At 37.4% G+C, this 16259-nt stretch overlaps 2 protein-coding genes across 2 annotated transcripts; both read right to left on the bottom strand.

The window, feature by feature from the left end:
• Window positions 1–2: 2 nt before the first annotated feature.
• On the bottom strand, window positions 3–11199 carry LOC116296080 (uncharacterized). Its single transcript, XM_031704037.1, has 9 exons — window positions 10640–11199; window positions 6056–6158; window positions 5249–5282; window positions 4388–4588; window positions 3729–3876; window positions 3234–3330; window positions 2417–3013; window positions 1666–1752; window positions 3–1032 (listed from the first exon to the last, which is right to left on the bottom strand). Exons 1-9 carry the CDS (start codon window positions 10813–10815, stop codon window positions 598–600), a joined length of 1878 nt encoding a protein of 625 aa, XP_031559897.1. The 5' UTR covers window positions 10816–11199; the 3' UTR covers window positions 3–597.
• Window positions 11200–13333: 2134 nt separating this feature from the next.
• Window positions 13334–16165, bottom strand: LOC116296037 (uncharacterized). Its single transcript, XM_031704000.2, has one exon. It carries the CDS (start codon window positions 15871–15873, stop codon window positions 14242–14244), a length of 1632 nt encoding a protein of 543 aa, XP_031559860.1. The 5' UTR covers window positions 15874–16165; the 3' UTR covers window positions 13334–14241.
• Between the last annotated feature and the right edge of the window lie 94 nt (window positions 16166–16259).

The following is a 16259-nucleotide window of genomic DNA, read 5'->3' as shown; positions in this document are numbered from 1 at the left end:
CGGTAGTTCAGATGATTTATTTTACCAAACTCGCTTGATTTCAGCTTCAAGTTCAAAACCAATGCACAAAGATGTTGCAAAAGTTTCAGAGTATGGATTATTGTGATATAAACAACGTGATCGAAAAACGGTCTTTTATCATTCAGCAAATTACAAATCAATTGAAAACAATATATAAACTAACTTTAAAAAGCGATGATCTATTGGTGATTATTCTTTATAGATTTTTCAAGGAGGCAAGTACTTCATTCATGTACCATCTATCGTTCTTTCCTATTTTCTTTGTTGTAGGAAATCGCGATATTTCATATATGACGTACTTCGCTATTTCACAAGCTCGATCAACGAGACTTGTATTCACGTGAGCATTCAGATCATGACGCCATAGTACTTCGAATACCAGAGTCTCCATTTCGTATTCCGTTCACCATATCCTAGTTTGAATAAGAAGCGGAATTCGAAAAGGATTCTGGTGCTGAGGAAATTACGTCACAGTGTGAATTGTCCATTTAAGATTCACTCCCCTCTCCTCCCCCCTTAAATTATATGAATACTCGACACCAGGCCTAGTCGCCAAAGTTCATTACAAACTTTTTTTTACCATATAAGGGCATTGTCCCTCATTTTTGTACGAATGTTTTCTATAGTAAAGCCCGATGACGTAGGCCTGTGGTAAGAGACTATTTGCATATTATCCCCAGTCTCCTCATCGGTCGACATCCCAGCCACGTGACCATTCGCCCCAGTCCACTGGTCTTCGTAATCGGGTGATAATTCAGTTGTTGTTGGTTCGTAAAATGAATGCCGTGGGCTTCCAGGAATGAAAGGATCTTCACCAGTCACTAAGAATCTATCCTGTGGTGTTTTTGGTTTGTTTGGTACCCTGTCTCTATCGCTGATGGACAAACTTGTCGTACGGGTGAGTTTTTTCTTGGATAATCGGTATAATCTACGAAACACGTTGAGTTCGCCGGACTCGACTGGGAAGGGAAGCAGATCTTTGGGATTGTAAGCTTCAGGATTTGGATTTTCCTGAAAGGAAGCAAAAGTTATTATTGAATAACTAGGATTAATATTTGCCTTTTTAAAATGATCTTTAAATGTTTTCCCATTTCAGACCACATGTCATTCCCTAGAGTATCATTTCATTGTTTAACGAGTGCGCATAAGAAGAAAGTAGATGCAACTATGAAAGAATCTTATTCTCATGAGAATGACACTGGGTCGGTAATTATAGCTATAAGAAAACATTGCACGACATTGCAACGAATGATATTCATTTCAGTATTCGTGTGTCTTCTCATGCGCAACCGTTAATTGAAGACATGCATGATGAAAGGGTGAAATGATGTTTCAGGGAATGACTCGTGGTCTGAAAGTGAAAAAAACACCCAGGCTAAGACCATTCTATGCCAGTTAAAAAGTCCAGTCATAGTATGGTAGTCCTGTCTTATACTTAGTTGTCAGCAAGAACTGAACTTGATTGAATACATTCCGCGGTTAAGGAGAAAACTGGGTCGAGTTGGCATTGCAGTGCATTGTGGATCTGTCTTAAGAGACAAAATAGATATGTCCCATAAAACAGGCCCAAAATGCATTGCAATGTAAACTCGACCCAGTTCGTTCCTCGACCTCTGCATGGTTAACGATACACGGGATTTTTACCTTTGATTTGCTTGATTTGCTCCTAAATGCTGATAAAATAGACGAGACGCTCGGTCGAGAACAAGAAACATTACTATAACCATTTACCTAAAAATATAAAATGACGTCACCCTTAGTTAAAATTGAGCCGTGGTTACAATCACGTTCATTGTTTTCTTACCTTGAATACGGAAACAAATTAAGTGTGTACGATAATCACGATTATTCTTTTTCTATCGTTAATGCGAAAGCAAATGTGTGGAATGAAGCACCCCCGTTAATTTCCCTATTTTAAGTTGTGTCATACGTAGGCCTAGTTTATTTCTTTCTGTTTTGAACATCGTGGTCGAGCTTGGGTAAGGTGCTAACAACAACATAGAGCTATTTCAAAAAAGGTTGGTACAAGTTGTGTTGCCTGTTGTTTACCAAGCTTGAAATATATTGTGGATCCTATGTAAATAATGTCGGCATAGAAGAAAAGTATACAGGAAAAACGTGCAGACAAAGTTTGGGGAAATTCCATATCGTTGTGATCCGCTTTCGCTGATTGGTTTCACATGCATCGCCAAGAGTCCATTTCAGGCTTGGTATGCAACATACAACAATACCTTCACCAACTTTTTAAAAATAACTGTATATGACATCATGAACAAAAGAAGTTCGTACCCAAGCTAGACCACAATGCACCATGTTCTTCAAAGCTCGAGGAACAAACAAACGAGCCAAAAAAAAAGCAACAACAAAGGAACAAAATTAAACACTAACAACTTACTTCGTATTGATTTGAAGGGTTACTAATTTTGAATGAATTTCTTTTAGGCGACGACCAATCGGATAGTAGGACTTCATTACGCACAGATTGCGTGCCCAACATTCCATTCTTCGGCGATTTATCGTTGTCAGTAATCAAGTCCGGAGTTGGTTGAATTGGCTCTGAGTAGCTCCGCTGAAGAGGCTGGTGAAAACTTCCCTTGGCCGGACTAGGGTGCGTAACGTATCCATTACGTGGTCGACTTTCTAATACAGGAGTAAGAGAGCTGTCAAAATTACTCAAATAGTTCGTTAAACTAACTCCCTTATTGAGACAATTTGTTGAGTAAGTTCTATTTTCTGCTAAGGCTCTAGATTCACGGTACGACGAATATGAAGGATATACGAGGCTTCTAGAACGAAACATTCGGTCCTGGGATTGATCGAGGTGTGGGTAGTACAATTGATTGACAGCTTCTAGGGTCTGTGATTCGGTGAGCTCGGGGTTGCTATCACGGATCCCTTTTTCGATGGCTTTCCTCTCGAAGCGCACTCTTTTTAGGCTGGACTGGTGCACAAAGATGTTTGCTACCATTCCATTGAGAGTCTTGTGTGTTGCCTATAAACAGACAATACGACACCTTCGATAAATGTATTCATAAAATATCTAACGTAGGATATAGGTTGAAGGTCTTTTTTAGAATTTTAAAGACAAATTTCAAAACACTAGCCAGCATTTTGTCATTTAAATAAACTCAAAATGTTTTCCCATAGTCAACGCAGACCAGAAAGGAACGTGGTCTCTGGGAACGAGAACGAAACCTTAAGATATGTTTTACCTGTAAAAGAAATTGAGCGCATGCTTCGTTCCCAGTTTCCACAGCGATGTCATACGCTGTCCGTCCGTGTCTGTCATACAGATCCGCCTTGGCTCCTCTTAAAAAAAAGAACACCACCATAAATATTGATAATGATGAATTTTGTCGGCTAACAAACTGTCTCGTGTAAAATATAATGTCCAAGGAAATATAGAAGGAAGGAAAAAGAAAAAGAAGAAGGGAAAGACCAAGGCCAACATGGAGACGGACTGTGGAACAAGAAAGGGGGGAGGCAGACTGGAGTTTATGGGAAGAGGTTCGGACTGTGGCAGCCGTTAGGGAAAGGTGGGAAAGCTCTGTAAAGACCCTATGTGCCATAAGGCGCGAGGAAGATAGGTAACAGGAAACACGTAGTATGTTCATCAGCTGAACCACAAGCTAGTTTTCAACTATACTAATTTTAGGGTTAACGTTGCTCATTGGGCAAGAGGGTCGATATGTCATAATGCTACTTACGATTTCATCAGCAGCTTGACCACTTCCATGTGACCGTGTTCAGCAGCCACGTGCAGGGGACTGGAACCAGTTTTATTTCTTTCGTTACCAGTCCCCCATCCATGTAGTGCTAGCCAATGTACGCATGATCGGTGACCACCAGCCGCAGCTGAAAAGTGAGTACTCCATAACGTTTATTTATAAACTGGGCTTTCTGTGGTCAGGACGTGGCACTACTACTATCGAGGCTTGCACACAAACCGCATTTTTGGAGAAGCTCTCAAGTCTCTGAAACTGTCGTGTCATGCTGTGACCGCGACGTTGCCGTTGCCAAGCATTTTTATCTCGCGCGCTCTCATTGGTTAAAAGGGCGTCGTCCGTGCCGTATGCTGTGCCATACTACTATTTATACAATGGGTTTGAGTGATATACCATGAAATATCCAACGATTGTCAATTGTATTATCTAGCACTATCTAGTATACACAGTAGCCATCATTCAAGTTAAACAAGAAAATACAAGTGACAAATGCGATATTTCATGGTTCGTCACGATAAATCATCGTTAAAAATGTGATTAAAAATACATCTGGATCGCAATGCCTGATGGGAAGGAACAGAGGAATACCTCCGAATGTTCAACAGCTTTTCTGCATTCTGATTGGTTGCATGAATACTTACCAAAGTGCATTGGGGTACATCCTGTCTTATCTCGCGCCAGTCCACTACATCCAGCGCATTGAATAAGAAAAGCAAGGCAGTCCAAATGTCCTTCTTGAGCCGAGGCATGGGCAGCGGTCATCCCATCTATCGATATCTGACCGTGTACTGTTCCGGATCTCTTAGTAAGCCATTCTAGACAATCGAGGTGACCTTCCTGAGCTAATAAAATGCAGCGTAATATAACATTAGGACATCTGTTACGATTACTATCATGTAAAATCCTAGCTGGATCTCAAATATCTCCAAGAATCTCCAAGAATTAAGAGATGTGAAATCTCAGAAAGGAAGGTACTTTATTTGACATATTATAAAAAGAAGTTTGCGCTATGGTCACCTATATATAAAATATAATAATAATTTAATACTTATAGGGCGCAAATTGGTACGTGGATATAACAAATGCGCCTATTGATATAAATGAGACAGCCAGAGCTCTATAGAAGCTAGCTTTGCACCATCACGTGATGGCAGCCATAACAGGGGGCAGGAACAATTGGATCTGGTCTAATCTGATTTACATGAGAAAGAATTCTGTTTCCCAGAATAAAGATACCCTGTTGTTGTGCCTTCTGTCATGGCTGCCATCACGTGATGGTGCAAAGCCTCTATTGGCTACTGAAACAAAGACAAACTTTTTTTAAGGGTTGGCAAATTTGAATGAGAAAAGATTTCTGACGTCAATGTTTGTAAACAGTAAATATCGCCATACCTTTATCAGTTACACAGGGTAACACATTCAGAAAAAAACACGAGTATGCTGTTATCAATATAGAGGCCATTAAGGGTACAAGATAAAATTACGACACAGTAGTATCTTACCAGCAAAATAAAGTGGAGTCGCTCCGTTATGATCCTGTAAACAAAAGAAAACATTTAGGCGTACCGGTCGGCTAATTTTGACGCAATGTTTTCCAATATGCAAATGAAAATTGGCGTCATTTACTACACTACCAGACTCCCTTGCACACTTTCTTTTGTTCGGTTAACATTAGCACCAATTGTCTTATTATTCTCATTAGGAAATACCAATTTGAATGAGAAAGAAATTATTTCGCGAAGCATTTTGGTAGTGGTAGGAAAATGACGGCATTATGACGGCAAATGGACTATTCTAGACCTCTGTGCATCGCTATTTTCTTGAAAATTATTTATTCTTATTTATAAAGGGGAAGTTTAAATGAATTTACAACTTATAAATCTGTATATCCCGATCTTTTTTGAGAAAAATATGGTTATAAGATACATGAGCACTTCACAAATGCTCTTGCCCCACCCACTCCCGACACGAATGAAAAGCGTCTGCGCATGCTCTGAGTCCGTATGCAAATTAGTCAAAACATAAAGTAAATTTGACTTTCAATTTTAAATTGGACTTCACAAAATGCTAAAACTTAGCGTTCATGCTTGAAACTTAAGGCTAATTCTTTTATATTGTGTTTGTTAATACAGTATCTTGGTCTGACAAAAGTATACTCTCGAACTTTTTTGTATACTTGGAGAAAACAAACATTTATTTTCTCACTCGAACTCTTCAAAATTCTTAGAAAGCGTGCTAAAATGCACGCATACGCAAACGTTTTTCTCTAGTGTCCCCTCTCCCCCCAAAATTTTAATATACATACATACCCTGTACGCTATAGTCCTCGAGGATCTTCTGTATATCCATTGTAAGACATCTAAGTGGCCGCCTGCTGCTGCGTAATGTGCAGCAACTGAGCCCTCGGCTGAGCTACGAAATAGAATCAAAAGATGAAGGACGCATGCCTTGTGAAAGAGAATTTCGACGTAATATGGCAACATTGACAGTTTTGTCAACCCACCCCACCCCACCCCAAACTGAACTACTTGAGTATAAGACCCACTCATTTTAGACCTCTTTATCTTGGACGTTACCATTTCAGACAACATGTCATTTCCTAGAGTATCATTTCTTTGTTCAACGGTTGCACATGAGAAGACACATAATATGAGTACAACTTGAACAAAGAATCTTATTCTCAAGACCATGTGTCATTCCCTAGAGTATCATTTCTTTGTTTAACGGTTGCACATGAGAAGACACATGAATATGGATACGACTCAAACAAAGAATCTTATTCTCAAGACCATGTGTCATTCCCTAGAGTATCATTTCTTTGTTTAACAGTTGTGCACGAGAAGACACATGAATATGGATACGACTCAAACAAAGAATCTTATTCTCAAGACCATGTGTCATTCCCTAGAGTATCATTTCTTTGTTTAACAGTTGCGCATGAGAAGACACACGAATATAGATAAAACTCGAACAAAGAATCTTATTCTCAAGAGGATGACACGTGGTCTGCTATAGGAAAACATTAATATATTACGTCCAAGGTAAAGAGGTCTCAGGCCATGCATAATGAAGCTATTTCAAAAAAGGTTGAATACTGAATACTGCATACTGAATAGTGCATTCCAAGACCAAAGTGCATTGTGGGTCATAGTGACATCATCTAAAGTAGGATTGATAATAATTATTTATTCTATTTTTAGTGTTTTCCATCTGAAAGAATATACTAACTACATGTAGAGAGTTAATTGCTATATATTTTTAGCTTTTTATTTCAGATTAACGAGACCTACAATTCCTTTTGGTCTTTGCACAAACGACAACGATAGACTGTCAACACTGAACACTTATACATAGAACTAGACGCATATCTGCGTGAACTCGGGCTTCATAGCAGAAAATCGAAAGAATTCTTCGTGAACATTGTCAGCCTTATTAGATGGTGCAAAGTCTGTGCAAAATCAAGCGTGCTAAAAATGTTGAGGGTGTTAGACTCCATATTATTCATTACTTGAAACAGCGACGAGTCCTTCCCCATATCCGCCATTATTCAAGCATGTGCTCATGGCTGATTCTACGCATGCCCATAGACTTTAATTTGAAGCATGCGCCTTAGGGCTTAGAGGGCGATTTGTGACTGAAGAAAAAAAAATAACGAAGACCAATTTATACCTCGGGCATTTCTTCGAAAGCCCGAGACGTCAGTAAGTTTTTTCATCTTTTCACGGTGTATAATTTACCTTTTCATCATTACCATTTGCATTATAGTGCATGTCATTTACACATTTTCTTTTGTTGCGTCAATTGGCACCAATTGCCTGGCTATTCTCAGGAGGAAATACGAATTTGAATAAGAAAATTCGAGAACAAGTTCGGAACTATAGTGTAGTAAAATGACGCCATTATGCAAACAGTTTGTTCTAGATTATTCCATAACATCTGTCAAGTCATGTGGACTGAGTGAAGTGGGATGAAGCTGGTGAGTTAATGTTCTACACTTAATAGAAATGTAATCAAAATTGATTCACAGATTAGAAAATTCGTTATCGTTGTCAGTAACAATGCCATATTAGGATGACTAAAACGCTAGAATAAACCCACCGCATTTCTCATTAGACATGTAAGCTTGCTGAATCGCTTGCGAAAGTTTGGGCTGTTTTTCAAGCATGAGTCATCGCCACAAACTTCAGGTGTTTTAAATCTTTAATCTCATTTAGTTTAATTCTTATTCCAAACCAGTGTGTGTGCTTCTGTGGGAGGGCTTCAAACTACATCGATTGTATTATCGTCATTTATAATACACTCAACAAAATTATTCGATTCCGATTGAACAAGAGGAGTACAATTAAATCCCAAATTGTACTCTGTAGAATCCCAATTAAGTTGCTCACTTTTGTTGAGTGTATTTAAACAAAATATCGCACAATCTTCTCGTACAATTCTGAATTTATAGAGATAGTCGTGAATTTTTATAAAGTTCTCATGCGAACAAAAGATTCAAATTAAAAAGAAAATTATATCTTTGTTTTGATGGAGGTTTTTCAAAAAAAAATTCTAGTCCTACGCCGAATCGAAATATGGCGACCAATTTGAATAACTCATTGTTCTGTACTGACTAGCGACTGACTAGCATAAAGTTCACGTGGAAACACAAAAGCGTTTTCACATGTGTGAGAGGCTAGCAGTCGCTAGTCAGTGTGCAGAACATGCAATAGGGTGATTTTCATAAACCCGAGAAATACACTTTAGCGTATTTAGTACTTTTACACTCACATTTTTCTGTTTTCTATTGTATTTGTCTGACTATTACACTCTAATTAGTAAACTTTGTTTCATGGGTTTATGAAAAGCACTCTAGTTATTCAAATCGGTCGCCATATAATTTTGATGCATTGTTTGTCGTTTGGGAAGATGTGAAATTTTGACATCCAGTGTTGAAAATAAAAGCGGCAGCAACTGATACATTCAATGCAAAGAAAATAGCAGGTTCGTGAGGAGTTAAAACTTGCGCGCAATTGTTTGCAAAATTAGTCAAAGCTTGACTTTTTTTACTGAAAAATCTTTGAATTTTCTAGATTACGATTATTTCCAAGTCGACTCGAGTTCAATGCCTTTATCTAGGATCTAAGCTAGCAGGTCTTGCCCTTAACGCCAAATGACGATTGTTGAATGTTGTTTGCTTAATTCTTGGAAACTTGAGCAGGAATGCCTAAAAAAAGGCGCAAGTTTGAATCGTAGGAACACTTATTTCAATAAAGTTAGTCACCTGAAAAGCTATAAAGCTGAGGCCTACAAGGATTATGGGTAGATTCATTTTACACGTTCAACCGCTTGATAACTGTTCATAGACGAATCTTTTACCGGTTACAGTCTCACCTCTTCTGAGCATCATCGAGCTGCAGTTTGTATTAAGAAAGCTTTGTGATCTCAGCTTTCTAGGTTTTTGGTGACTAATTTTATTGAAATAAGTGTATGCCACATGCACATAAAAGTATCACAATATTTTGCGCATTCTGAATTAAATATAGCACAGTGTCTGTTCTGCGAGCTAGCTGACTTACATCAGCCCAAAATTAAGGTTCCTGGTGTTTTTTCTGGCCTCAAGTAGTCTGCTCGCAGAATTTCGTAGTGAAATGTAATTAAAAATTGCGCGCCAAACTTGGCGCACCTTTATGAGCAAAGATAACTAGATAGAACTAATGCAATAACCAAAATAATATTATCGCTCTAAAACAATCTGGAAGCGCTACTATAACCGCGAGCTATTTTGCTAGCTCACGGAAATGATATGACTGCACCAATTGCGTAATAATACCTTTGAATATATATATATTTTTAAAAACGTCTTAAACAAAGAAATAAAAAAACGCAACTAAAATTCTGTTTGCAATCTGTTCGTGAATCTACTTACTAACTTGCAAAACAGAATGCGTGGATGCAATCTGCACAAACAAAATTCAAAATGCACCTTCCAATCACGTCATTTCTATACAAAGAAATAGAACAATTTATTTCCTTAAAGCTTGAATTTGGTGACAGTAATTTGAAGAATGAGATTAAAGAGTCTCGCGGTGAGAAGAATTTCAAGAATTGCACGCGAAGAAGGCCATGTCCAGTCAATTTCCAGCTCTTAATTATTTGCAGGGTTTTTTTCCCCTAAAGAAATTAATGATAAGCTTAAACGGGTCTTAAGACTGCGGGTCTGAAAAATAAATACCTCGAGATAATTTAAAATGGAAGCTTCTAGAAACACGGTACAGCTTTTAAAATATAACAAGAAAGATCAACCGCGGGCCACCACAACGAATCTCGATATTGGCTAGCTCCAGTTTGATATTGCTTGCTTGAGCGATGATTATAGAATTTAACCATTTATATATTGCCATTAATGTATTTTCTTACGGCAGGAAAACAAACATGACGTTTAGGATATTAACTGAAGAATACATAGAAATTTAGTAAAACATGAAGGAAAATCCTGCGAAAATCTAAAACGAATATTAATTGAAAGCTCGGCTTCTACCGTATCATTTGGTTTTCCAAAAATTTTCGGTTTTAAAGCGAACAAATACAAAACTGTGGACAACAAATATGTTTACGACATGGGAATAATTGGCTATTGTCTAGTTCATATTTTACATTATTGTACAAAGTAAAAATATTTTCTAAATTAGTTCAATTTTCTGGGGGAATTTTCAACATAGTTTTGCAAGAATTTTAAAATTACACTTATATAAGGAATTCCACCAAGAAAACCTGGAAATTTTTTCGATTCTATGAGAATTCAACAGAGAAATTTGAAGTGGTTTGAGTCTTTGTTGCGTGAGCGTGTGATGTTATGTAAACTTGGTGTGATTATTTAGATTTCCATTTTTTTTAAATATTTTCTAGCATACCTTGAAGCGAGATTTCCTCCATGTTTAGCCAGCCATTTCAAGCAGGATAGATAGCCTCTATAAGCGCAATGGTGGATCTGAGACAACCCTGTTTCATCTTGTTGATTTGGAAGAAGAATCCGTTTAGAGTGAAGGTCCTTGAGCCATTTTAAATAATTCACTTCCTTTGCACCCATCAAGTATCCACAAAGCTTCAGTTACAAGTATATTTCTGTACGACGTGGGCCAATAATTTATAATATAGTTTAAAACGAAGTATTAATATTTTTCCCAAGCTTGGGCCCTAAATTATCCGACGATAGTTTTGCCTTTCTCGACGTTTTCGCCAATTCAGAGCTTTCTGTACTCGCGTTTATCATCAATTCTACAGATTAAAATTTTTCCATACAACTTGAATCACCACAACTTGAGAAGCTATTGAATTTGATTGTCCAACGAAGTCCACGAGAAGGTCGAGCCAATTTTTAGATCGCAAGCGAGCGAAAACCATCTTTGTCAACTACTGAACTATACTACAACCTCTATTTACCCTTTGTGCATAAACGTTGACCAAAAAACTAGGAAATTGCAGACTATGAATTATTAATTGGAAATAAGAGGGAAATAGGCTGACAAGGGAAAATTCGCCAAACACTTTCGTCTTTGTTATATGCTCTCTATCAATAAATAAATTAAAGCTTCATACATTGTTCGTAGTTGGAAGTCTAGCATTAAAAATTCTGTTGAAGGTTTAATAAGAATGTTGATGAAAATACAAGAGTGTCGAAAAAAGATTAAGGAAATTTTCATTTTGGCTCAAAAATGCTTAATTGGTATCAAGAATAAAAATCGTATTTTTGAATCAGGATTTACGATACTTTTTTCAAATGCAAATAGTCGCGCGTGAATTTGATTGTATTTATGAATTGCATTTATTCTTGTATTCACCAAAATTAAAATTAATCCTCAAAAAAGGTTATACGCAATTATTTAAAGACATCCAAAAACAAGAGGAGTATTTCCAAACTTTGAAGTCGTTTAGGAAAGACAGTTTACGCGTGCTTTGAGATGACATTCTTTTGTTTTTCGTTTTAAGCTGGAGCAAATTTATTTCAATATAGTTAATTTGGTTGTTGTCGTTTTTTGCTGCATTGTGTAAGATTTATTTATAGCTAGCCATTCGTCATTTGCCTCGCAGCACGCCCTACGTGAGTGTGTTTAGATAGGGCAGATAGATGTATTTTGCAACGCTCCTATTGGCGGAGCACTAGGAGGCCTTCTATGAGACTAGGAGGATATCTTAGGCCAAATTAAGACTCCACACAGTATTGGGGGAAAAATGAAACATTCTTAAAAAAAAAAGAATATTGAACACACAAAAAATCGGATAGAGAGATATTTGAAATGCTTAGTAGGGCTTGAGAAGTATTTTGGAAATAGCCATTTCGTATTTATGATCGACCGTCAAAGCAAAAGAGTGTGCTTGAGTTTGGAATGGACTTGCGGTTTAGGCTTATCTCAATCTCCTGAATGGCATCTGATAGAATAGTAAATTAAACAAAAATAGAATCAAATCTTTGATTCCATCTGAGATGGCGCGAGAGAAATGCAGCTAAGATGACAAGGTGAAAGTTTGAACGCGCAAAATCAAATTCTAAATTCCAATCGGAAATTCAGTGGATGAAAAGCTACTCAGTGGAAATGTCACTGCTAAATCCTATTTATTCATTAACCTTTATTTATATCTTATTTATTTATAACAAAAATGAAAAGATACTATAGGGCTCTTGGGAACGACACGTGGTTTGAAATACAAAACTCCCAAAGTAAAGTAGTCTCCCTCGCATTCGTTTTTAGTGTCGGTCGTCACGCAACGCTCCCTTGCGTGACGACCGACACTAAAAACGGATGCGAGGGAGACTAAAAGTAAAGAGGTCTCAGTATTATTATCGTGATCACGACCATCACCATCATCATCCTATAATGAGAACTTTTACTTCCGTCATCTGACAGTAATCATCCTCAGGATTGACCACGATACATGAATTATGTTTTTATCAAGAATGAAATCTCTTTTAGAGACAAACTTTACGTTTTTTTGTGTGTGAATGACATCATAAAATATTGCGACTTGAAGACCCTTTGTCACTTGGAAGGAGCCCCTTTAGATCCGAAGATGAGCACGAGAACGAGTTCGAGTTTTTAACTTTTAAAATTTGGAACTGTCATTTCGTAACCATGGTCGCGTACGTAGTTTGAAACTTAAGATGATCGAAAAATCGAAACTCGACTACGGATTCAGTGTTAGCCACATACAAAGGACCGATTTTAAAACTCGTCAGTACTTGTAATGGTCGTTGGATTTAAGGTCGCTTTGAACGATCTAAGAACGGCTCAGAATACTGTGAAAGATAACGCACAAAAATGTAGCCGATAAACTTAGTTATTCCAAATTTAATTTAACATTATTTTATTACGTTTTAAATATAATTTCTAATGGTATAAACCCTATAAAAACATTTTGAAATTATTGCTTGCTTTTAATTAAAATTTAAATAAAAATATAATGAAAGTTTAGCTTTATATGGTTGATTGCATTGATGTATGTTATTTTATACGTTACGTAACTTATTACCAATGAACTGGCATAAACAGTTTTAAGTTTAAGTCTTCAATCGTTATCCTTAAATCTCTGGTTTCAAAATGACAAAGAGCTACACCAAATAATGGTTTAAGAAAGACATTAACAACCACTGATTCCTGTAATCATGGCACTGATCTCTGCGTCATACAGAGGAGGAAGCCAGGAGAGAATATGAAATGAATAGCTATCAAAAATCACGCACAAGCAAATCACAAGTAAATTCTGGAAGCTTCTTAAAAATGTCATGATATATCAGTGTCCTGCAATAAGCTATTTGTTTGTGCAATCATCATCTGCAAATAACTGATTCAATGCAGGGGCGGATCAGGATTTTGTTCAGGAAGGGGTGCTGCACACTATGTTAACCCAGGGAAAATCAAAGAGAAAAAACAGTATTGGTTTTCTTCGAAGTAGGGGCACAAAGTGGAACCAGGGAGGGGTGCGCATCCCCCTGCACTCTTCCCCTGGATCTGCCCCTGCATTGCTTGCAACTGATACTTTGTTCAGTCTTGTCCAATAATAAAATAGGCTCGATGCGCAAAAGTATGACCGACTCATTTTGATGCAAAGCTGGCTGGTTTTACCAAGTAAGGTGTGTAAAAACTTGTTAGGTAGCAAAAAGCCCAAGCATAGAAGTATGTGAATACATTAAATGTGGTCATACTTTTGCATGTTGATAAGATAAGATAACAATCTTACAACGGTTATATTTAAAAAAATCTCATATATCAAAAAGGATACTCAACTATACCATTGTTTTTTTCATGTGGATAATAAAGCAATATTCACATGTATGTATTTTTCATGTAAACTGCTACCTAGTTGTATGCAACTTAAAATAAACTTCACACCACTGTTCTATTATATCACTAGATTGGCATACTCCACGGCCTGCGCCTCTGTCACCATGGTAACAAAGTATACATATCTCCAAACAGCATACCATTAGCAGTGATGTCACAATCCTGCATTCAATACATCAGTGCTTCACAGAGTTTCCTTTAATGCAATTCATCACCAAATCAGCATATTCTACTGCCTGTGACTCTGTCGTCACATTAGTGAAGTATGTAAATCCCCAATATAGGACACCATTAACACTGGCAATATTGTTAGAGAAGACAGGACCAATATTGTGCTCTGCTAAAGCAAAGTAAAACCCCTCCAAATTTATAGCATCTGAATTAACAATGCTCTTTTTGCCTAAGTTAGAAAGATGGAACAGTGATGCTTGACGGCCAGCAGCTTCTTGATCTTTTGCTAATTCCCCAAGATTTCTCAGTGGATTGATGTTGAGATTAGTCATTAGTTTCATGCTGTTAAGATGATCGTTATTGGTTATTGCTGTGTGAAAAATCCTATCACACTCTTGCGCCAACAACCAAAAACTTGCATCATTAACACCTAATGGCAAAGTGATATCTTTAGCTAATGGAACATTGACAGAACAGTTCATTGAGTAATGGCCAAGTTCTTGTGGTTCCACCTTGGGATTACAGTCCTTTCTTAAATCCACTTGAAAGCTGGAAGTAATTATTAAGGGTGCTGTGGACTTTCCCTTTCTCAAAATTGTTGCCATAGCAATTGTTGTTGCTGCCGAGACAGCACCATAAACAGTACACTTGTTAGCTTTACACAACTTGATGAGGTTTAGTGTTTCTTCTTTGGTTAAAGATCTTGGGATCAAACACGTTTTCTTTTGAATTGTAGGGTTTTTAGTGATGGTAGGATGAAATGTTGAAGTGAAAGGGTTCTTGTATGTTGGCTTGGGCCTTATCTTTTCAATCATCTTCATCACGAAAACTTTTGCTGCTGTAACTGCAATCAATGGCTGTGACATTGACATACAATTCCCTAATAAGTGTGAGAAAGACAGTTGTAAGGGAAATTTTACATCAAAGTCTGGCTTGGATAAACTACTATCTTGAATGCTTGAGTTGAGGTAGTCCAGAAAATCACTGAAGAAGTTGAAACCTGACTCAAAATCACAAACAAGGTGATGTGCCGAAAAGACAAAAGCATTACTGTATACCCCTTCCTTGGGATGAAATTGCTCCTTCAGCATGACAAATCTCCACAGGGGACCCTCCTCGGGAAACTGTTTCATTAACTCCCTCTCAAACACAGACAGCCACTGATCTGAAGTAGTGGCCTTGAGTTTAAGAAGGAATTCTGCAAAGTCTGAGTTTTCCATCGCTTTGAATTCTTTAATTATTTTCTTATTTCCTTGTATCTTTGTCTTTTTTCGCGATATCTTAATTCGTAAAATTTCATGTCTATTTGTGAGATAAACCAAAGCGTTCTTTACCATATTGGGATTTAAGTAAACCTTTGAATTTAGCAATAGCACATAAGCACCTATCGATCCACCATACTTGTGCAGATGGTCAACAGAACTCTCTATTCTACATAGCTTCCGTCCATTAGATTCTTGAGGCAATTCCGTGGGTTTTTCTTTATCTTCTTGTCGTTTCTTTAGTAAAAACCGTTTGTTAATGACAGCAAAAATGGTCAATATACACAACGAGTAGAATGCTGTTAGGCCAAGCTCTAAGATATGGTCGTTGATCCAAACCGCGGCAGACCATGCGTAGCCTTCCTCCATGAGCATTACGAAGAAGCTGAAGACTTTCGAAAACAAACGAAAACCACTACATACTAAAATTCTTAAATGATGTAACCCATAGACAATAAACTAGAAATCAGCTTCTCTACGAAAGATAAGCTATCTTCTTAATTTATGCAGTAAATTTTCTTTTTTTAAAGGTTGAATGTTTGAGTTTGCAAAGTCACCCTCGTCCGCCATCTTGGACACATGTCAAGGTCATCCTAACACAGGGATCCCAACTTATTTTTCCATCTCCAACTGACTGAAGAACTAAAGAAAGACTAGTCTCCCTTGCATTCGTTTTTTGACATTATTCACAGAAAAAGACAGAGGGTGAGAGGGTGATTGCCTAGACTCCCATATCTGTTATGTTGTAGGAATCACAGAGT

This window comes from Actinia tenebrosa, unplaced genomic scaffold (assembly GCF_029948245.1).
Source record: "Actinia tenebrosa isolate PJP-AT-01 unplaced genomic scaffold, QUT_ActTen_1.0 PGA_scaffold7__59_contigs__length_16204524, whole genome shotgun sequence".
Taxonomy (NCBI): domain Eukaryota; kingdom Metazoa; phylum Cnidaria; class Anthozoa; order Actiniaria; family Actiniidae; genus Actinia; species Actinia tenebrosa.
This window is presented reverse-complemented; position numbering and strand designations above follow the sequence as displayed.

Coding starts and splice junctions, on each gene's coding strand:
- LOC116296080 (XM_031704037.1), bottom strand. CDS start 10,815: ATGGGTGCAAAGGAAGTGAATTATTTAAAATGGCTCAAGGACCTTCAC. Junction 6,159..10,639: donor GGAGGAAATCTCGCTTCAAG/GTATGCTAGAAA, acceptor TCTATTTCGTAG/CTCAGCCGAGGGCTCAGTTG. Junction 4,589..5,248: donor GACTCCACTTTATTTTGCTG/GTAAGATACTAC, acceptor GCATTTTATTAG/CTCAGGAAGGTCACCTCGAT.
- LOC116296037 (XM_031704000.2), bottom strand. CDS start 15,873: ATGCTCATGGAGGAAGGCTACGCATGGTCTGCCGCGGTTTGGATCAAC.